The sequence below is a fragment of the Formica exsecta genome, unplaced genomic scaffold (assembly GCF_003651465.1).
Source record: "Formica exsecta isolate Colony F162 unplaced genomic scaffold, ASM365146v1 scaffold826, whole genome shotgun sequence".
Lineage (NCBI taxonomy): Eukaryota > Metazoa > Arthropoda > Insecta > Hymenoptera > Formicidae > Formica > Formica exsecta.
Window position 1 is genome coordinate 748,241 of NW_021853596.1, and position 24,053 is coordinate 772,293.

The window sequence follows — 24,053 nt, forward strand, 5'->3', positions numbered from 1 at the left end:
GAGAAGTCAATGAGATTCAACGCGCGATTCGAAGAAAAAGAACAGAAGTATCGAAAAGAAATCAAAGTCGAAAAGTGTCAGCGCACGCGGTACTAACAGTTGCGAGATTCGTCGTATCCATTTTATTCCCCGGAATCCAATCCCCGGTCTCGCTCTTCTGGTCCTCGCTGTTGGACGCGACGACGCTCAAGAAGTTCAAAAGTGCCCAGAGTGTCTCGCGATTGGGCGTGGGTAGAAGTTGAATGAGATGCTGTAGAGCTTCCTGCTGCAAACGTCTGTTCCTGATCTCTGTAAGGCATTTGAATGACTCGCGTTTTATCGCGTTTTCGTCGAAAACGTGATTCCACGTGGAAATGGGAAGATTTGAAAATTGGAAGTCGCAGAGGAAAAAAAGAATCAAACGGGAAAAACAATCGACAATAAATTTTCGAAAATCAGCAATGCAAATCAAACTGTCCATGGATTACGAGCTGAGGTAGAAAACGGGAGATAATATTCGTGAACAGCTTATGTTGGATTAGAATCTTGCTTACTTTGTGTATGTACGAAGGCTTGATATAGTTCCCTGCAAAGCAGAGGATCTGGCAAATCGCGGAAATATTCCTTCAGGAGGGTGGCTACATCGTGGGGGCACTGGTCGATGCCTATCTTGGTCTCCCGACCACAATCAAAGTCTTCTCTTAACTGGAATTAATCAAACGTCACGCATAAGATTGCATAAATAATGTACCCCTTTTAAAGAGAGAGAACAGATCTTATCTATAATTATATCATTTGACTTGCTTTAAATAGAAGTAAGTAACTAATCTGTATTCTCAAAGTAATCCGTTTTCCGTTTGATAAATGTTTAATTCCTATCGACGATTATAATACGCAATAATGGACAATATTACGGAGACTAAGATAGAATCCGATAACGTGCACAGATTAATGTAGGATATATCTGAATAAGAATAAAGAGAATATATGAAAAAGAATTTTTAATTTAAGCTAATATTAAACCGAAAAACAGTGACTGAATTATCATATTAATTTTTTGCCAACAAAAGCGTATGATTTTCGTCTAAATTTATACTTTTTTGCATTTTTTTTAAAGAAAAAAAAACAACAAGAAAAATTACAAGATACACAGAATAATTGGAAGGAAATGAGACAATTTTATAAGTAATCTTCAATCATCTCGCAATATCTTTTATACATCAGGAAGATACTTGTCACCGACAAAACTTCTATTTCTGGCATCAAAGTATTTTTGTCGTTATTGAAAGAAAACGTCATACCTGCCTCACCCTCTTCTTCGAGGGTGATACGCGGAACACGCCTAGCGTTCGGAGACCAGTGGCCTCGAGATGCCTAATGCATTGCCTTACGATGTTTGGTACCACGTCCCATTCACCGGCGGAGCTTCCTCCGCCACTGTCGCTCAGCTCGAGCACCCCGGAATCACTTCCCGTGAGAGCACCGCCTTTCGACGACAAAGACTCGCAGGAGCCTCCCTAGGTCAATAAAGGAAAATATCATTTGCATAAAAGAAGGTAAGTGGACATAGAAACAGTAGACGAGATAGATGACAATTTGTGATATTCCGAATTATATATAATGCTGATTTTTTTTAAGTAAAATGTTCCATGGCCTCTATTTGTTCATTTTTAAGCTAGAATGCGTATATTTAACACATTGACATTTAATGAGCGATTTATGTATAAAATCAGATGTTTAATATCACAAGTAAATCTGTACAGATGATATCATTTTGTACATCGATTAATTTTCTTTAAATCTTGTAAGAAAATTAGATCATTCATGTCAAATATGCACATATCCCATAATGGAGCATTCAAGCAGTAGAATTGCTTTCTTAGTGTGTCGAGAACGCTAAAATAAAGTCCTTCGCGAAATTGAGGGTTCTTAATTAATCCGCGGTTAAAATTAGCGATCCCGTTCCCGTTCTATTCGCGTCTCCGAATCCATGATGTCACCTCGGACGCGAGAGACGCACGTGACGTCGACACGAGAATTCTACGTAGCCCTCCTCACGTTGTACGTATATCGATTGATCAATCAGGTTAGGCGTGGTCTCGTAAAGATGCCAAGAGGAACGATAAGTAGAGATAGACCGATTAGATCTTGGACGATATCTTTCCGATTTTAAACATGATTTTTGAGAATAATTTTCGCCAAGTTTGCTCTATTTCTTCGGACTATGAGAAAAGCGAAACGAAATTCTTTTTTTTTTTTTTAATTTACTTTCGATAAAAATAACATTTATCGTCACATTTTTCATGAAAGTCAGTTTTATCAGATTTTAAGAGAATGATGAGGCAATTAATGTGCTATTACTTAACATCGTATCGTAAATTATACGATAGAATTTCTTGCATAATGAAAACTGGCTGCAAAAATTTTTCGTGTCACTCAAAGTATAAAGCATAATCTCTTTTTCTCGTTCTTTACAATATGTTAATCATTTAATATCATTTATCGAGTAGCCGGAAGTAAACCGCAAAACACACACGCGAGGGCGGTTGGAGATATTATAAAATATATCGATGCTATTTCTGCCGATGAAGCATAGATATTTCGGGTCTCGCAAACAGCTGATTTAGCCTCTGGTTGTAAAAATTTCAAGTGCAAGCGACACATCAATTTCTAGTTACGTCGGCGCTTTATTACTGTGATTAATTATCTCGATCGATTCGACCGATTATTTTGTTTCTATATTTCCCTTATTGCTTTCTCCTCGTGTCTCTAATAAGATTTTATTCTTTTCTCTCTTCATTTTTGCTTTTGTATTGTTTCTTATTTTAATTAACTTTTGTTTCTTATTATAATTTTTTGATTTCCCTAACACACATTGATAAATTCGTACTAATAGGAATATCTACTTCTCCTATATATGTAGGCGTACATACAAGGTATTCTATTAATATTGGGTGCTTTCATTATCAGATAATTTAATAATCGTAATTCTTTAATTTTTAACATTGAATATCGGGATTAAACCTTGAATGAAATAAATACGTACACTTACATAGATACCGCTTGAAATAAATTGAAGAAACAAAGTTTTATATCATGTCTTAAAATATTTTCTTTAAGCTTATTTATATTCGAGGAAAATGTCTTGATTTTCAATCGTATGTAACAACTCTTCTCAGATAAAATACTTTTACATATAATTTAGTGTAAATAATTTTTCGTATCAATTGCATCTGGATCCATGTTTAAGAGAGAGAGAAAATATGTTAATTCTGGAATAGTGGTATAGAAACAAACAGGAAACGTAGGTGGGAAAAGCCAATTTCCCCCGATCGTTCGGAATAATGAGATTCGTCAATGTCGACTGCTATAGGAGTCGATTGCGGAAGTGCGTTGGTGCGTCGTTACAGCTTCCGAGTATCTCGATTCAAATTTGTGGCGTGGAACGATCGTGTCGTGGATGCAAAATTCGTCTTGCTGTCGCAATCTTTCTTTCCTCCCTACCAATTTACTCATCCCTCCATTTGATTTATCTCAAAGAGACGAGGGAAAAAGAGAAGGATGTTGCTCTATCGGTTTATTCGCGAAATTTCCACCTGCAAAGTTTATATGTCACGAAATCTGAAAAATGTCACAGTTCGTGTCGCATATATAGATTTCTCGCAAATTGTCTTATAAAGGTCAAATTCATGATATCGATTCGGTTTTTATGGTTAACGGTGAAATTTATAACCGTGGTTCATCTATGGATAATCTTTGCTCTTGGAAAAGACGTGTAAACGAGATGCGGAAATAATTTACGCTTAATGGAAAAAAAGCGATCTGTGAGATTATGAATTTGCTTCGTAATTTCTTCGCGTCTAATTTATATAAATTATATATAAGATGTCCCCTAAAATTTTCGAATATTCTTTTGATAGCAAATTCTCTCGGAAAATTTGGAAGTGATTTTTTTTAGCGAAAATGTCATAGAAAGATTATCATTTTTTGCAACTTGCTAGTTTTTTAAATCATATAATTTTTGTAATTAATAGTAAGCCTCAAATTAAAAAATTCTATTAAAGTAAATTCCACTTGTAATTAACTAGAGTATGTAATTCTGTTAATCTTTTAACTTCACAAACTATATTGTTTGTGAAAACCCCTTCTTTTTTTTTTAATTTCTTGTAACTCGAAATTTATCAATGCCTCGACGTTTTCGCTAAAAAAAAAAAAAAATCATTTTTATTTGACTGATTTAATTAAGACTCGATTACAAAAGTGTCTAATAAATTTGAGTTATTAATTATTGAAATATTGTTTCTGCCGTACTGCGAGTACTATAACAAGATGAAAGTTTGCATATCGTATATTGTGAAAATTAATTAGGAAATTTCTATGAGACATGAATTCTTGAAACTGATGAAATCATTATCCAACAAATGAATAAAGGAAATTTGCATTCGCTTAACTGCTGCCCTAGATGTTTGCTCGTGCATCGCCCACAGTGCTTCCCGCAGAAGGGTTCAATAATAACAGGATCAATTCCGAGAACTATTTTGAATTGTTACTGCAACGTGCTATGACGATTACTATTATATAATAAAGAGTTTTAATTAATAGATATCGCGTAATATCGGTTTTGCGATAAGATAACGCATAATACCGGAAAACGATACGCATATTGGCATCTACGTTTCGGTTTTTACAAAAGAAATAGAAATTTTCTGCTTCGTGATTTATATCGACATATTTAAAAGCCTAACTTCAATAAAGGGATTATAAATATCGCGAAGAGAAAAGAACCTCGAGAATAGCTATTCGGAGAGACATCGTGACACCGTTATTTTATTATATAATAGTTCGAGTTATCGTAGGTTACGGTCAGGCTATAACTCTGTGCCGAAGCCAGACGTCGTAAGATATCGAGAATAATATCGCATCTTGTAGATCGGGAAGCCCGCCGATCGCACGCCGGCCTTCTTAAAATAACGATGAACGTTCGTTCTCGCGCGCGAGTAAAAAAAAAATTGTTTTCTACTCAGGTGGCGGCGCTTCTGAAACTAAAATATTCACTTCCGATTGGGAAGATCTGTCACATTTAAAAGAAGAAAGAAAATTTATAAAATGGAAACGCGGCGGGGAAACGATTTCTTCCTTAGACATCTTTGTAATAAGAATAAAAATAAATGGCAAAGGTATATATTCTTCGCTATACTTAGAGTATATAAACTTTTATACGAGCAGAAATTTAAGAATCTGCCCACGACTTTGCTGGAGATGTTAAAGTTAAAGAATTTTATGAAGCCACATGATGCTAGGATGATGGAAAAATGAAAATCCCATTTTCTCTCAGACAGTTTCTACTCTATTTTTAATAGAAGTTTAACATTAAATTTCTTAATCATTTATTGTTGTAAATTTCAAAGTTCTGAAGAATGATCGAGAGAGAGATCAAGTTTTCAAAGAAAAGTTTACCACAGAAACTATATCCGTTAAAATATTCAGATCGATTTTTCTTATTGCTCTTCCTAATCTGAATCCAAAAGAGCTAAAACTATAATTGATATACTTATTCGATTTCTATGATTATTACAAGAGTTTATAAGAGGAGGAAATTTTAGTCTCCACATATAAGTACTCTATCTTGTGACATTAATTCCTCGCATCAAGCCTCTTCCTCTCCCCCGCTATATCGCGACCCTGACCGCGTCTTAGACGGGAGATAGAGATAAATGGCGTACTCGTGGCCATCGGTCAGACGTATTCGTCGAAAAATAACCACTTGCAAACGCGACGTCTGGCAAAGTCACGTCGCAAGTGGTCATCGATAAACCGCCTACCCCGACAGCAACGATGACGCAAAACGGGATGATGTCGTTAAGCGATATGACGTCGATGAGGGAGAGAGAGAGAGAGAGACGTTCTCGATGTTTCGACATGCCCGACAGAGTTTTGGGCGTTGTTCAAGTCGATTTTTATTCCCACGCTAGTCTTCAATGTTACTACATCTATATAAGATTAAGAATCTATCGTCTTGAATTTTTCTAAAGAGATATAAAATATAAAGACATATTCCGTCCGTCCTATGAGAGTCGTTTTCTAACTTGCTTTGTTTATTACAGGATCTAGAAAAATTATATAAATTCCGTTCTTTATCGTATAGAGTATGATACCGTTTTAAGTTTCTATATTTGTTCGTCGCCCGCAGTCGGATCTTTAATAGTCGGTCAATCAGCTGCCAAGCTTTACCACTCGAAAGAAACTTTTGTATTACAGGTCAATGCCTTGTTCAGTACAAAATGAACAATGTCGGGATGCATCGCGTATCTTTTCCAATATCTCCATCCTTTATCGTGGTTTTAATAAAACAGTTAAAAGACATCTATCTCTCTTAAACATGTAATTTTTTTTTTAAACGAGGAGATAAAATAGATTTAATTTTAGAAGTTAACAAAAACACACGCGTTAAATTCATATAAATCTGTAGAAAAAGTTTGAGAAATGTAAACTGCGTAAAAATATATATAAGATATCAATTGAATTAAATATATTTTATTTATACAGTAATTTGTATTGAATATCATTCTCATCTCTGATCATTTCTTACCTCTTCTGTTTTAGCCGCGACGGTTGTCGGTGTTTCTATAAGGCTAGAGAAACTGGTCCGGCTGCCGTGTCTGCTGCTCCTACTCAGACAACCGACATCGGTGACTTCTCCAGCGGCGATTCTAGCGATCCTATCATTCTCTATGCACTGCGACAGAGGTATGCCGAACACCAGACCACCAGCTACGTCTGCGAGCAAAAGAGAAGATGAATTTTTTCAGAGGTTTGTACATATGCAACTTTTTCAAAAATTCCATTCCAATGATCATATACAAAACCAACGTTCTATTAAAAAATATAATACGTAATATTTTAAAGATATTGACGATTATAATATAACACGCATTATCTTAAATTTGTGTTATAAACGTGTGTTTGGATATTATTCGGTATTTCATTTTTTATATAAATTTAATATGCACTTTTATCGGAGTTTGAATATAAACATAAAAATGTTTTTTTTCTTCGAGATAATATCGAAATAATAGTATTTTTTTAAATACTACAGCACTCTCTCTCTGACTAAAGATTTTAGTAATATTTGTAATATAAATATGATTAAAATTTGCATCTTTTTTGTAATGTTGACTATGTATAAATATAATATATATATTATATTTATATATTTGATACACATAAGATATCTAATTAATGTTACTAAATTGGCTTATTATTGGTTTATTACAGTATACAGTTTATTAGCTGTATACTGTACGTACAATTTCGTCAGTAAATCTTTCTTTTCCGAGCAATTCATAATCTCCTTGATCGTTTGGCTAGCAAACGAGCATCGTGAAATCAACATCGATCTGATCTACGAGCCGTCAGCTGTGTTTTGTGGACACGACGAATTTGCATGTGTCCGTGCGTATTTCGTGTATAAATAAGCTGGAGCACCGATGCGATAACGTCGCACCGTCCGCTAATTAGGCTCATTAATGTAAACGATATTCGTCAAATAATTTCATAACGATTTGCCGTGCCACGGTATAATACATCGATTAATTAACGCGTTTCTGTAACTCGAATTGTTTAATGAAATGGCGAAAAAAATTAAGATTAATTATAACAGAAAGTATCTTCAAACAAGATTAAGCAAGAGTAACTTTTCATTATACTATTATATTCTCTGCAAGAGTAATTTTTCATTATACTAACAAAACAAAACTCTAAGACAGTGTTTAAGATAACATATAATTAATATAAAATAAATTTTAATTTCACCATTTCAACCACATAAAAGGATCCTGTTTCGTTGAAAATTACGTTTAATCTTAATCTTACGTTTTATCGTATTTTCTTAACAATTTCAAATAAGTTTTTAACGCAATTACGAACAACAAATGCGATAATATTACAACTATGTAATTATCCAGACTTTCTGCATCAATAGCGCTAATTCGACGCGGCTTGAGATATTTTAGCGACTTGATTCTCGACACCCGAGAAGGCAGATCTTCTGTAGAAATGACGTATTTAACGTGACACTAATTAACATCAACGTCTCATCCACCGGGTATTGCGCATCTTTTCAGATCGCGGCCAAAAACGTATTCCGTAAAGTTGCAATCCCTAAGACAGACGCGAGCTTCTTTTAGTCTGCCCACGTCCGCCACGCGATATGAAAGCCAGGTAATTCGAAGCACATTTGCCGCTACGTCGGCGCCGTCTTCGATTATAACGTCAAAAGCCGGAGGGAGAATTACACGCACGATTCCTTCAATTCACGTTCACATAAAGGACTTTTTATCGACGAAACTATACTTTCTTTCGATAAAGCACGCTTACCGCCATCGACTCGATACGTTATACGTGAAGTGCTTGTCGATAACGATTGTATCTTTCCAAGGCTTTGAATCATTTTGACAGCTGCACAGACTTCTATATATGTCTGTGGACAGCTGCCTGTAATCATTCCACGTGATATCTCAAATCTCCAATCGAATCTTGTATGGTGCGGATTCAAGTTTTTTTTTTTTAAATAATGCTGGCCACGGTTTTTTATTTTTGCATTTTATTATGATACTAAATTTTTTTCTCGCGGGTAATGGCTTCGCGGAAACCACTTTTCGTTTCTCTCGTTCAAGTTATGCGTGCGAAAAATTTACAAAATGTCTTTTTCGGCAATGCAATTTGTCGTAAAGGAAAAATATTACGTAAAGACGTGGTCTGTGATGATAGATGGAAGGCGCTAAAATTTCGACCATTTCTCCAAGAGCCAGCTGAAAACCGAAAAACAACAAACCGTGTCCCTATATCGGTCCGATTATAGACCACGCACGATCTGGGCCATCCCGGCCATTTCTTTCTCTCTCTCTCTCCTTCTCTTCGAAACGTACCTTCTCGAAACGAGCGTGAAACGCAAGCCACTTTACGCACTACAATGTGCGAAGAGAACGAGCCTCTTCTTGGAAACGTCGAGAAACGATCGGCATCGATCGTCAAACACTTTGCCACCCCCGTATGTCGGTCCGGTACGATGTCGGATACGTATTTAGACGCGCGGAGTGCGAGCGTACGGACATTGCGTGTATAAATATCCCCGGTGTATCTTGTTGCACGCACACGTTTAAGTAATTGACATTTCCTGATAGGTATATTTATACGTGGATGCAACTTTGTTTGGGCCTGTATATTTTGATCGCTAACGTACTTTGAAAATGAAATTTATAGCATCAGAGTCACGTGTTATTCTATATTTAAGAAGGCCTGATTTGACAATAACGTTGTGTTTAATGCCTCTTCTGAGAATTGTTACTTGACACGATCGTCGAATAATTTGTTCGTCGATCTGTCGAGATCTAAAAGCTTTTAACGCGTAATACATTAATACATCTTTCTCTTTATATATATAACTAAAAATATTAAAAATGAAATTTTATATTCAAAATTATATTTAAAATGGGATAAGAATGCATTTTTCATTTCATTTTATGCCATAAATGGAATATTTCTTATCATCGTAGTTTTTTTTTCTTAATTTTCTTTGTCTTATATTCATTTCTTTTTTCATGTTAACTATATTAGTTTTTTGATAGAAAAAATAATTGTTTTCTCTGTATGTGTGTGTGTGTGTGTGTGTTTGTGTGCACTAATATCTTAATTGTGTTTTTATCAAGAAATGTTTACACCATGGGGCAAATACATATCAGTTTCATTCTTACATACAAAGCGATACAAGTTTGGAATGCAATTCATATCGCCGCACCTGAGGGGAAACATTAAAGCGGTGCATTAAAGGGAGTGAGCGACCTCGCGGGAAGATTCCCGATTGACGCATGGTGTCCCTACGCATAGGCGTATTCAGCGTGCACGCAGACCGCAAATAAACCTGATATATGCGGAAATATGTACCGCCACCGAGCACCCCGTGGCTAATTTTAACCGGCGAAATTGTGTCTCATACCAGCCTGGCCGACCGATGTTGCTCCGCACCCGCCTCTCGCACACGGGTAAATAGATGCATCTTTCACAGCAAAATTTTATCTCACTATCAGTTACTTTGAGAGAGAGAAAGAGAGAGAGAGAGAGAGAGAAATAAATTTTTAATAATACCATAACAGTGAAACTGTATAAATAAATCATTTTTAAATCGATTTGTATCGCGACTCGTTTGAAATTAAGTAGTTATTTATAGCTTTCTATATATATATATATATATGTATATATATATATATTTATTTATTATTTTATTAGAATGCGAAACCAAAAACGATGATTTACTTGGTTTATATACCCGAACGGAGCTTTGTGAATTTTCTCGAGGGTACTATAAGTTGTATTGAGTACTATTGTACATTTGCATTTGCAATGATACGCTTTTAGTTTGTAATGTATCCGGAGAGAGATACACGTCATGAAATTTTACATGGAAAACCCTATTTCCGATATGCACCTATCTCAGTCGATTTGCCACCCATATCGGATTCTTATTTGAAATGTCACGGACGATATGAGAGTGCAGTACAAACAATGCCGCGAGGATAATCGCCTACATAATTAGAAATCTTCGAAATGAGAATGCGATGAACAGAGTGCATTTTCGGTTAACGTTCGTCGCGGAAAATTGCAGTTTGCTCGCGTAGCGATTCCACCGATATGAGAATGCTCGACAAGAAACAATTATCCTGGTACGAGTCACAAACGCGTTTCATCTGCATTTCTGCACGGAAATTGCAGTAACCGGGAATAGTATCTGCATTCTGTCCTGTAGAGATATCCTTCTTACGGAAAATTTTCATACTTTCACAAATATTATTTTCTCGATATAATATAATGAGGCCGGGAGTTAATTACTTTTCATTTTTTCGCGTCATTTTTACTTATTTTTATTATTTATATCATAATTTTAATTAAAATAAACTTGTGTTTATTTGGCTAAAATTAGCGTTTAGTGCGAATATCTTTTTGATATAAGTGATTCACTTGACTCAAACTTCTTGTGACCAAGCATGGAATTTGAAACGGCGAGACTAAAGAGAGACATGTGGATCGGTTAAAATAGATTGGAAATTTGTCCCAAGAACAATATTTATCTTCGTTGCGATAGATTAATATCGCATACAAATACGTACATATACGCGTAAGAATGTCGTAAACGTATCAAGTGATAGAGCACTCCCCCGAAGAACTTCGGCGAGTGACTATTGCGTCTGTCTGAAAATAACTGAACCAGTTATTCTCCAAACAAATAATTGCGTCATAAATTATACGATCGTTAAATACGCGGCTTTCTACACATTCAAATGCGCACTTCGTACTTAATTATCGGCACGATCAAACAAATTTCCACGCGCGATTCGTTGCTTTTGCACCACAACTTCGATGAATTTAATATTTCATATTTCTATATCGGAAATCGAAGATCATAAAAGAATATGTATCGCTGAGATATCAAGAATATAAATTCAATTCAGATTCTCCGAAAAAAAATAAGATGACATTTTATATGAGAAGAGGAAAAAGTCATTGTACATCGATTTATTTAATTGGAGATCTTTACAGTTCGTTGAATCCGAAGTTATCTATTTTTGCAAGAGAAAGAAAAAAAACATTTCAATTTTATAGACGCTTTGTTATTACAAGTTTCATTTGTTGCATAGCTTTTAGTGACTAAAAGAATTTCATCGACATAATTAGAGAAGCTCGTTGACCGGACATAACATTTCGTTGAACCTTCGCGTTTTTCTCTCGCGTGACCTAACGACCGCAATTCCTTGTTATATCATCCTGCAAGTAAAGCGTATCGATATCGAGAATGGGGCACATTTTATTTATTCGCGAAAAGATTTTAATTGAAGAAGAATAGAAAGCGGCCGGCGGTATAAATAGACATCATCGTTTATTCTCGAGATTACGGTTGTTTCTCTTCGTAGCGAAAGTACGCTGGCAATATAGCCGGCGGCGACGCGATTAACCGGTATTGCGCTTTGTGCTCACCCTTTTCCTTCTCGTCCTTCCCTTTATTGTCGAAGAAGCCCGTTGTTAGAGCCTTCCTCTTCAGCAAGTACGCCCGTCTCTTTGGCTTCGTGGTCACCGACCCGCTGCTGAATGTTTCTGAAAGGAAACGAAGAGAACGACCTGACAAATGTTTTCCGAGACCCGCTTAATGTAATACATTATGCAATCCACTTGTAAAATCAGAACAGTATCTACTTCTGTCATGCCGGAATAATTCCTATATATAAGGCGTTTATTTTAAAATAAATCCGTGTATCCGTGTACAATTTCATCAATTTTTTTTTTCTAGTGAAAGGGAAAGTGATAAAAGGAGATTTTAAAATAAGATGATTAAACGAGAGAGAGAGATATGAGATATTTCTACATTTTTATGTTCTCGTATGTGACGGGAATAATGTAACGTTCGTTAGTAAAATATAATTCACATAGGATCTCTTGCAAAAGTTCGTTCTGGCTGACAGCGCGTACACTTTCATATTGTGATTAATTACGTTTCTGGTTTATTCTGACTATAAATCCGACACTGCCCAAGTACATTTTACACGACTTTCCTCTTCATTGCGCCTTTGTGTGCCTCGGAATGACGGACGCGCGTTTTAAAATTTAATTTTTTTTTTTTAAGATCATATGCGCTTGGGCTTGATAATAATTTACTCTTTCGATTTCAATAATTCGCATATAGAAAAGCTATTTTTGCCATAACATGGGTGGAAAATATACTTTTCAAATAAAAAAATTTAAAGTTTGAAGATTTTCTTAAATTTAATTTCTTTTTTCTTTACAAATAATGGACCTGCATAAATTATATTTATCATATGTGTGTATATATATGTATAATTTATTATTATATTATTGTATCCTTTATAAAGAATTTCCGCGGCTAACAAATAATATTAAACTTCGAATTTGAAAAGTGAAGATATTGCAAGGTTCCAATATCGATCAATATGATTTAATGCATTTTGCACTTTCTATTAGGAGAATGTACGCTATTTCTATTATAGTGTAATTATTTATAGTTATTCTATTGTAGTATGTGCAATATCACTTTAATGATCGGAATTTTCGGCATTCAGACGAAAGAAGAGAGACATCGCAAAATTCGAGTGGATGAAGGCGAGCTAACACTTGTGGTCATAAACACGTCAATCATCTAGAGTTGAAACGAGACAGCCAAACGGCGCCACGTCTATCGCGATAAATGCTGAAGTAATCTCTTAGATATACAATGAGATTCCGAGAGATTCTCTCTCTCTCCCCTATTATTATTCCTCGTAAGTACGAAAGCAGTCGGTCGGTCGATCGAAAATCAAGTTTTTCGAAGAAGCGACAAAGATGCCTCATTTCTTCGTATTCAGCATTGAATAACTTATGTAAATGCAGCACAAAATCAAGCTATGCTATTGAAAAACGACAAATGAATCAACATTTTCTGAAAATAATTATTTTCAGAAAACATTTTAACTTACGATCAATAAAGAAATTCGTTTAATCTATATCAATAATCCTCAGATTTTCGCAGGGAAAATATTTATCTTTCGTATAAAAATATAAAAATATACTGAAGAGATCTTTATAACGCTGATAAAACGCGGGAATTTGCTAAAAGAACCGACCCTATAACGGATAATTCACATAACGTACGGGGGCGTTGACGAGAAAGCACATGAGGATTCGATTTTGTACGGCGTACAAAAGCATCCAAGAAATTCATGACTTTCATCGGTGTTTGTTAAATAAAAGCCGGCGGGGGCCGTGCGCTTAAATACTCGTTGGAATTTCTCGTTGGGCGCAGTTTCCTCTCTTTTCTTCGCTCCTTCGGAACATACTCCACAGACTAATGTAGCGTGGCACGCAGACGGTTGTAATGGTATTACACGTGCCCGGAGGAATTTCTTTCAAAATCCGCGAGCGAAACGCGGATGTGGAGCGTGAGCGTATTAAGAAGAGGAGAGACCGCGATGATGTATTACTTGATAATAATTATAGACGGAAAAAAAATATAAAACGATACAGATATACGACGGATGGATCATTCTTTCCCTCTCTTTCTCGGGGAAAAAAAAAAACTTTAACAATACGTCAAAATTCTTGTTTTCATTTCTTTCCTTTTTTTTTTCTTTTTTTCTTTTTTTTTTTTTTTAAACGACTCACCACTCGGCGGCCTGATGTGCACACCCAGATTGAGAGCTTGGAGCTTCGCTACGGCCACGTTGCAGAGGACCTTCTTCTCGATATCGGACAGCGTTCGCAGCGATGTATCCTGCAGGGTTACGCGCCGATTCGTCGTGCCTGCCCAGGTGCATTTTCCCTGTGACAGAAAAGAGATCGGGTAGACGGTAGGCGTCTCTCGATTATATCCTTCCGTCAACTTGAAAACTGCCGCGAATTCTTGCCTGACAGCAATCTCGAACGAATTTTCAGCACGTGTAACCGTGACGCGAGAAACGCCGTGAGGCGTATGCGAATCGATGAATATTAGAGATCTCGCAGAGAGCGGGGGATTTCCGAACGCGAAATTTAATTCCGTGATCTCGACGCGCTCCTCGTTATCATGCAACGATTCATTCAAATTAATCCTATCATGTAAATTCGCGGAATTAAAATTTATGGATTCATCGCCGAGATAAATCACACAGCTCCCGGTATTTGCACCGGAGTTTCCCTTACCGCGAATTGATCAATTTCGATTTTGACAGCGGATCGACAACTTCGGCGGATATAACATCAACTTTATTCATTAATATTTACACGTTCGCAGACACGTGCCATAAAAATTTCATGATAATTCAACGATAGTTCCGAGTAACGTGCATTCGACAAGTAAACGGGACGAAGTATAATATCGAGGAAATAACGCGAGATATAACGCGACGAGATACACTATGGCAGACCATAACTCATACACTTTCCTTCCGCCTCGTACAGAGAGGATCAAGTTAATCTTGCAAGAGACGTAATTGTGCAAATGTTTGCTCGTATTCGCGAATGGAGCGTGTAGTAAGATCGAACCGAGCTTAAATTGCACACATTGAAAATTTAACGAGTGGATTATATTTGTTTTTGATTATATAATGATAATAATAATAATAATATCACAATTAATAATATCTCTTGTATTCTGAGGCAAAAATCAAGAGAGAATATAATATAGTTTTATTCATCGATCATGTTGTCATACATAGTTATTCTTTTTAATGGGTTACTATAAATCATCTTTATATTTTTTACGATATTTTGTTAAAATTTTTGAAAAAGATATATTGCTAAAAATATATTGCTGTCAAACTCGTTTCAACAATCGTTAAAAATTGCAAGAAATAAACCTGCTACTTCTGTCGTTCAACTGCACGTGCGAAAGGCGTCAAGTTATATCGCGTCCAGTCAAAAAAGCAATCAAAAAAATTGTCAAAAATTTTAACGCAAAAAGCATGTGTCGGGGCAACAGCATGTATGCCCAACGTTATAGGTTTTTATGCAAAAGATGATGGAAGCGAGAACGTGCGATATCATTCTTCCTGCCTCTTCAACCTACAAGTAAATACATTCTCGTACGTTTTTCCGCAAATGTGTTGCACGCTCTTGTAATATTTTACGACGTCGAAGAGAACCGCAGAGGAAAGACACGAGTAATGATCATTGTTATTCACCGACGAAATTTGTCAGTGCATCTTCTTTTCAAGATCTCATGTCCCATGCATTAGAAAATACAATTCAAGAAGAAATATGTGACAATGAGACAAGCTTGAATAAGTGGCGCATTTTAATGATTAATTGTTTTATTGAGAATCTATCCTTTTTGTAGCATATCGAAGCGATGAGTAAGCATAGTTTTAAATCGAAAATGTTATATCGATAAAATGTGATTTTAGAAAGGATGATTTTGTTCCCCATAATACTTTCGTAATTGATTTCTCTGTAAAATTGCACTTTAAAATACGCATTAAAACGAGATGAAGTAACGAGCGATTTAATTAAGACGAATTAATGAAGAAATATTGATCTATCGTTAAATAAACACGAGTACACAAGAAAATGTAGCGAAATTGAAACAAGTTACATATAGTATCCGCGTATAGTGTCAGCAGTTTGTTTATTGCATCAAGTAATTGATATCATTACATATTGTATAATCTCGTTGCAATGTAACAAATAAAAATATGATACGGAGACACGGAGCAAGATGATATGATACAGAGCAAGATATAATGATGGGAGACAGATAATGATGCGCTTACATGTTTTATCGGCATCAAAATGCATCTTCCATATGTTTGGCTACTTTTTGTTTCGCTGACATCACAATCAAATGGAAATAACTGCAACGTACTTTATCGCGATTAGCGATACAAACACTAAGAAACAGCCGTGTGTGATACGTGTAGGTGGACAAATTGAACTTTTATCTTGTATGAAAATACGTGAGTTTTACCATTTCCCCGTATAATAATGATTTAGATTTTTTGCTTTACATAAATATTAGAGGAAAATTAAAACGTTTTTTTCATTATGTAAAACTCTCGATTTATGTAGCATCTCACTCGCGTCATTTAAATTTTCCTTAAAATTTTAATTAGACATAAATATTAGAGGAAAATTAAAACGTTTTTTTCATTATGTATAAAACTCTCGATTTATGTAGCATCTCACTCGCGTCATTTAAATTTTCCTTAAAATTTTAATTATCATTATTTTATCGTAACTTCACATTATTGTAATTATTATTTTTTATTATTTCAAAGTATTTGCTTATTTTTCTGCGGCCTTTGATGCAAGGATGAAAATTAACAGGGTAATGCAAAAAGGGAAAGGACTGAAAAAGTTCGTGACTCGCTTGTTAATCGCCGGGAGTAAATTATTGCTCTTTGCTTGTTGTTATATATTATATATTCTGAAGGCTTGCGACGAAGGCCTTGCATGGGAAGGGACGCATGGGGATTGACGGAATAGAAGCGTCCTCGGAACGCGAGGGAAGCACTAACAAAACATGCTATACAAGATAAAGAGAGTATGTACATGAGCTTCGCATCACATGCAAATGCGGATGATCATGCGGAAACTAATTTTGGAAAGTGTCGATTTAGTTAGTTTCCGTCCATCGTCCCTTGATCGAGCTATTCTTCCTTCTCACTGTTTCCTTGTTCAATTGTGAAAAACAGTGGAGATTATCCATTACAAACTTTGTCATAAAGAAGAAGAATTTAATTTCATTAATGAAATTATTGCGTATTAGAGGAAATAACAAACAGGATGTTACGTTAATAAGCGCATCTCGAGTAAGTAATATTATTATTTGCTTACAGGGAAAGTGATTTATTTAATGGAAAAACATGTTTACATATATAGTTTTCGAGTTATAATTGATCGAAAAGAAAAGAAAAGAAATTGTGTTTCAACATGCAAACAAATAATACAAAAAGGATGTTACGTTAATAAGCGCATCTCGAGTAAGTAATATTATTATTTGCTTACAGGGGGAAAGTGATTTATTCAATGGAAAAACATGTTTACATATATAGTTTTCGAGTTATAATTGATCGAAAAGAAAAGAAAAGAAATTGTGTTTCAACATGCAAACAAATAATAAAACTCAATTTTTCAGCTTTATTTTGATAGAATTTTGACATCACACCAGACGTAGTTTTATCAAAATATTTAATTTTAAAGCTTGGACAAGAATATTTTCAATTAAACTTTGGTGCAGATGTAATTTCAGTTTTCAACAAGGAATAATGTCCTATTTTCTTTTTAAACATGCGTCCATTATCAAACATTATTATAAAACGTAAATCATTTTTCTTTTATTGTATTCGGAAATATTTAATTATTAATTACGTCCAATCAAATATTTTCTTTTTAAGGAAAAAATTAATTCTCTAATTATAAATTAGTTATATATCGATACTGAAAGGCAGAAATTGACTAATATAATTAATTTTTTATGCCGGGAGAAAAAAAGAGTTTTCTTTTTCCTTTACCATCTCGCGACGGATTATTCGTCGAAATAACGGAGAAACACCACGTGAGAATAGCATGGATACAACGACGGCGGTGGTAGTAGACTTTGGTTTTAGTGTGTCGATATATATCCAAGTAGTAGTGTAGTGGCAGGGAAGAAAGGGGAGGGGAGGGGTTAAGTATAGTTTATACACACCGCCGCGTTGGCTGACTATTTCTGGCGGCGCCAGCGAAATTCCGAGGCCCTAAATTGGTTATCGCGCTTACCGCTTAACGAGAACGTCTGCCGCAAGGTCGACCCCCTTTTTCTTCTTTCGCGTTTTCCCTTTTCGCATCCTTCGCGTGCTTAGACATCGAGGATAAGGAGGTGTTAAAGAAGAAAGGGAGAAACGTGAGTAGATCAGCAATGAGTGCAATTATCGAGTACCGGTGAAAATTCTGTGAATGAAAGTATTTTGCAAACTGTCTCTCCCTTAATTTTGAAGAAATTAGAAAATAATTAAAATCAAATATACAATTTGAAAAAATTTTTCTCTGTCAGAGAATATTAACGAAAAATGAATAAAAATAAGTTCTCTCTCGTGACAAGTTTCAAAGATGTAAATGCGTCATTTTTTTTTTTTTTTTCAATTGAATTTGACATAAAATTTACTCTAGAAAAGAAAAAGAATATAATTTTAGATATTTTAAAAATTATTGTCACAAATGTGAAAGTGCATATCAGAAAAATCATTCTCAAATTTATTTGAAAAAATTACAAAATAATGATATAATTCGAAATCAAATTCATGCCGCAACGAAACATTCAGTATTTTCTCAATTCCGTCAAATAACTTTTCATCTATGATAATTAAATATATATGAACATTTAAATTATGAATGGTGAAAGGGGACACACTACTTTGGAAACTCAGTATAAGAGCAAACGCGGAACAGAATATAAATATCTCCATCAAGAATTTTCTTTCACATTAAAAATTCTTGGATGAATAAATGGCATGAATAATTTAAGTGGATTACTTCAAAACTTATTTTCACAAAACAGAAGATTATGATACTCGTATCGCGAACAAACAAAGAAAAAGAAATAGAGATGCGTGCTTGTACGATATTTTTTATCATATTTATAAAGAATATTTAACATGTTTTGTAATATCTCTAAATAACTTGTTATTCCGGAATTAATTTGCAAGAATAACTTTGTCCAAAAATAGCGCAATCGCCAATTGCCAGTTTCGCCAAACACCCTTTATAATTCAGAATCTCTCTGCTCTTTCAGAGGATATTCCTGCCTCGCGTAACATGGAGATCAGCGCCAGAAGCTGCCATTACGAAAATGCGGGTCTATGCCAAATTTATGATATCTACTGTTCCTTTTTATTGAGCTTTTTGCTAATTTCGCGGAGACGCCAAAGAATGCGTGAGATATAGCTCGTTGGAAAATCCGCGACATGCATTTAATATAACTTCCAGAAGACGCATTTCATTTCTGTGCTCTCAGCTGTCTCACCCTATCACAAACAGCGGAGGAAATTCTCCTCACAAATGTACTACTAATCAGCAAAATCAAAAGTATTATTCAAAATAATTAGAGAAGATGATGTATTATTATTAATACAGATTATCTGATTTATAATAATTTTGATTTATGATCATTTTTTTTCAGATGATTTAAAGTATAAAATTTTTATAATTTTATTAACAAAATATAATCAGTTATTGCAACTCAAATTACTATCGAAAGCTTTGAATATCTTACTTAAATTTTAAATGTGAAAAATGTAAAAATTTCACTTCTTTTTTTTTTTTTAATTTTTTTTTTTTAATTTTAATTTCTTTAATACCGCAATTTATTTGTTAGTTCTTTCATCGAGCGTTGCACAAGTGGAAAAAGACTCACCTGAGGCGTCCACACGGATGGCTGATGCAACGCTCTCGACGTGCTCTTGCTCCTAGATCGCCAGATCTTCTTCGCCACCAGCCGGCTGCCGTGATGCACGACGCTGCTCGAGGACTTGCTCTTCTGCATCGCGGTGCCACCTGCGGAATTGGCGGACGATGACGTAAGTGCCGGCGAACCCGGTGCCGAGTGCGGCTTATCCTTATGCGCGTTGGAACCGTGCAGGAGATGGGACAGGAAGGATTGATGATGATGAGGATGTTTAACGGGGGTGTTGGTCTCCTCGGAGCCGAGGCCGGCGTCGATGCTGCTCCTGGAGCTGGCGTTTCTGCTCGCCGGCGGTGACGTCGTCGTGTCGGCATCCGATAAATTCTCGGACGGGATCTCGCCAGGACCGTAGGAGGACATCTCGCGATAATGTGTCGCCCAATTGTCCTCCGTCTGACAACCCTTGCTGTTTCCGTCGTCGTCGCCGGGCTTGGTAATCTCGCCCTTGGCCTTGATGTTGCGCAAATTCCGATCGTAGTTTACCCGCTTGAATCGATCGGCCTTGTCAGCATCCATGGACTTTTTTCGCGCCATCCGCAAGTATCTCTTAATAGTATCGCTCACGGATGGCGACACGTCGTCATTGTCGACGCTGCTGCGTCTCCGTCCGCTTGACTTGTGCGACGTCGTCTCCTTCTGCGAAAAGGACTCATCCTTTTCTCTTTCTAGTAGATACGCATCGAGGACGTCTCGGGAAACCGGATCGGTTTGCACGCCATCGTTAAGAAAGCACCGATCGGTGCTGGGTTCCTGGACGGCAATCAGAGGTGGCGGTGAGATTGGGTGATCATCTCGCCTCGTGGATGACCAAACGTTGGACTTATTGGTGGATGGTCTACTTCTCTCGTGGCCCCACCATCGAGTGGACGGCGAGGTGTACGCACCGGTTGCTCGAGGTCCCCTGAAACCTCGAGTGCACCTCAGGTCAAAGTAAAGCTTCTCAAGGAGCTTCCGATCCGTCAAGATATCGGAAATAACATGCTCCCGAGAAGACGATTTACTATAATAACGACTCAATGTTTCCATCAACGATTTATGAACGTAGTCGCTTTGATAGGACAACATAGTCTCGGGAATCACGTTTGTCACGCTGGAAGAACTCTGGCGAGAAGCTTCATCGCGTTTAGCCTGAGCCACGATCATATTCAGATGTTGCTGCAACTTGTCTATCAAACTACGATAATCGAAGTGCTCTTTCGTTTCCATCTGTTGCATTGTCCCCTGCGACTTGGCGGCCGCCCTTGTCGGATTAGCTGCGTCACCCTGCATGTTCAGGTACTTTTGTAGCATATCGGCCAGCTCTTTGGCCTCGGCATCCTCCTGAGACGTCTTACGACGCATCACCGGACTCGACGGTGTGCTTTCGCTGCCGTTGCCTGACGTCAGCAGCCACTCTCTTTTCACCTTGGCAAGATCAAACTTGCTAGACGTGGTCGCGTGAGGGACGAAGCTCTGCGGCGAACTCCTGACGTCGTCGGCCTCATCGGCCGAGCTGGCTTGGGTTCGACAGCTGCCGCCTTTGATTTGTCTGCGACGTCGCTGGGCGCGGAAGCCCAGAGTGCCCGGATATGAAGCTTTTCTCCAGAGTAGGAACCGCGGCTCCTTTTGGCAAACCTCCTGAAAGTACTGCTCGATCTTTGGTATATCCTCCGGACGGTTGTGAGTACCATCCGGGATGAGACGCCGGCCGGCATCCGCCATGTATCGCCACGTCTTCCTGGTGAGTAGCCATCTCTCCTTGACGGGCTTGCCGAAACGTTTGGTCCTGCGATCCTTGGACGTAGGCGGTGTATCGCGTATCGTGTTTGTGGTGTCCGTACTGTCGCGACGCGAGCGTCTCCTGCCCCCGCCGGGACGCTCCGCCATCGTCGCGTCCTTGTCTCGCCTTGCCACGCGAACCACCTTCGTAAAATTGCGTCAGACCGGTGTCGTGCACGACAAAGACAACTTGCGGACGATCGTCCTTCACCGCGTGGAATTCACTCTACCATACCAGGTGACGTATTTGTTTTCTTACTCGCGATGACCTATCACTTCGCTTTTGAAGAATACATTCGTGAAACGAATATGTTTCGAATGAACACCAAGGTACACCAACAAAAATACACCAACTGCACTTTGACACTTCGCCACTCGCTGAAGAAAATACCGTGGATCAATGCCTTATTCCCTATTATACAACGTATCGCCCAAATGGCAACTTTTAGAGTCGACTTTTAGATGGCTGGCTCAAGAGTTTTAACAAATCGACCTTTTCTCTAAATAGAGCCTAAGAAGGCTCTTCGGGAGGACAAGAATCATTGTGTCTTGTTCGTTCTCCAGGAGATTTTACGAAAAACAATGCCGGCAGAGTACAACGACGACGACGACGAAAACGACGTCCGGACGTCAAGATCGCACGCGTTACAAGAACTCGCGCGAGAGCCGGCAAGGTGGAAGCTGCCTAAGGTACGCGACTACTGCTCCTCAGGGCGTCGCGACGCTCGTGGACGCTCCGTGTCTAAAAGCGTCTTCGCCCCTTCTCTCCACTTCCTCCTTCCCGCTCGCGTGCGGAAACGCGAGCGAGCAAGCCGCGAATATAAGAGAGAAGGAGATGACGGCAACGACGACGATGGATCAGACTGAGGAAGAGGTATAGAAGTTGCTGCGGTCTGGGATACCTGGGTCCGCCGCAGACTAACCGGAGGTGTAGCGTCGACGACGTCGGTGTCGTCACGCTTTGCCAAATACCAACGCTTTCTGGCGACCGTTTTCTGGCGTTCCCCGATGAAACGGTGTCGGCGAGTTTTGACGAGGTCGTGACGACATATCGTTCCTCGCAACATGGCATGAGAATGACGATATCGCCTCGAATCGCGGAATGCCAAAGCAAAATAATTATCATTGTCACGAATCTTGCGAGGAAAAGAAGCAAAGGAAAATTTTTTGCAAAAATTTGGCTTGTCAGAAGGTGACTTCAAATTAAAATTTTAGATGCGTGATAATCTACGTTAAAAGATGATTAGGAGATTGTTTCTTCGAGTGATTTTGTAGATTTCATAAAATACTAGCAAATTAAAGATGTTAAAATATTACGTTTACATAATCATATTTACTAATTATTTTTTAAATTTGAACATTGACAGAAATTTTCAAATTAAATATTTATTAAAAATGAGATAATCGATCTTCTAATTATTTTCAGCAATAATCACTTTATATTAACATTATTGGAATGCATGTAAAATTCAAGATTTGAACGTGATTCATAAAATAAAACGTTTCATTACATAAGGGTGATAATGCACAAGGGCATAGATAAGGGATACTTATATCTTTTTTTATAATTTTCTTCTAGAATTCAACATAATGGACGGCCATAAAGCCGCAATCTTAATTTTACTGCTCTAATAATGCAATAATGTACCGATTGTGAGAAACGGCTTTAAGTCTTCAATAATATCATGACATTTTGTAACAAAAGTAGAACATAAAAATAGATTCTACTGTTACACATCATGTTGAAATCTTTGACATTAGATGTTCTAAATTTTCTATAATGCTAAAAGAGAATGACAAATCTGCTACTTTGTTATTATTAATCATCGAAAAACTCTTAATATGCAAATTATTTGTAGGTCTCTATGAGATTTTTATTGCAAATTTCTCTCTTTTTTCCTCAAATTAACTAAAGCATAAATGGCAAACTCAGGAGATTAGCAAAAGCCAATATCTCTTTTTTGCTGGTTGCCGCGGCAACGACGTCTTTGATTCTCTATAGTTAGTGTGTGCGGAGACCACCCACTAATCGAGAGACGTGTTAAACGCGAACTTTGTTAATATTTACAAACGTAGGATTAGAATTAAACTCCTATATATTACAGAGCACCACATGGTCGGGGCAACTGCCGGGAAATAAGATTCGTAACAAGACAATAAAAACTAAATAAAGATTCCCGTGCCGTAAGATACGGTAAGATATTACATTTACTCAACACACGAGGGAAACAATATGAAAAAAGAATTAAACAAGTTTCGAAACAATGATCAAACGGTATTTATCGATCAATCTCAAAGGAAAGTTTTGCTTTTTAATAGAATTGTGATTCGCGTTTAATCATTCTAAGATGTGACATATTGA

At 37.1% G+C, this 24,053-nt stretch overlaps 1 protein-coding gene across 2 annotated transcripts in view; it reads right to left on the bottom strand.

Annotated features, from left to right (window-relative positions):
• LOC115244609 overlaps positions 1–22,360 on the bottom strand; it is a 29,336-nt gene extending 6,976 nt beyond the window's left edge. Inside the window, exons 1-7 of one of the 2 annotated variants that reach the window (XM_029822402.1) lie at positions 19,886–22,360; positions 14,182–14,338; positions 12,007–12,123; positions 6,569–6,756; positions 1,281–1,496; positions 534–684; positions 98–288 (exon numbers count right to left, since the gene is read on the bottom strand). In XM_029822402.1, the coding sequence (XP_029678262.1) occupies positions 98–288; positions 534–684; positions 1,281–1,496; positions 6,569–6,756; positions 12,007–12,123; positions 14,182–14,338; positions 19,886–21,799 (2,934 nt within the window). In that variant the 5' untranslated portion in view covers positions 21,800–22,360. The remainder of the gene's footprint in view (positions 1–97; positions 289–533; positions 685–1,280; positions 1,497–6,568; positions 6,757–12,006; positions 12,124–14,181; positions 14,339–19,885) is intronic. The other variant, XM_029822403.1, reaches the window with a different exon arrangement.
• Positions 22,361–24,053: the final 1,693 nt, after the last annotated feature.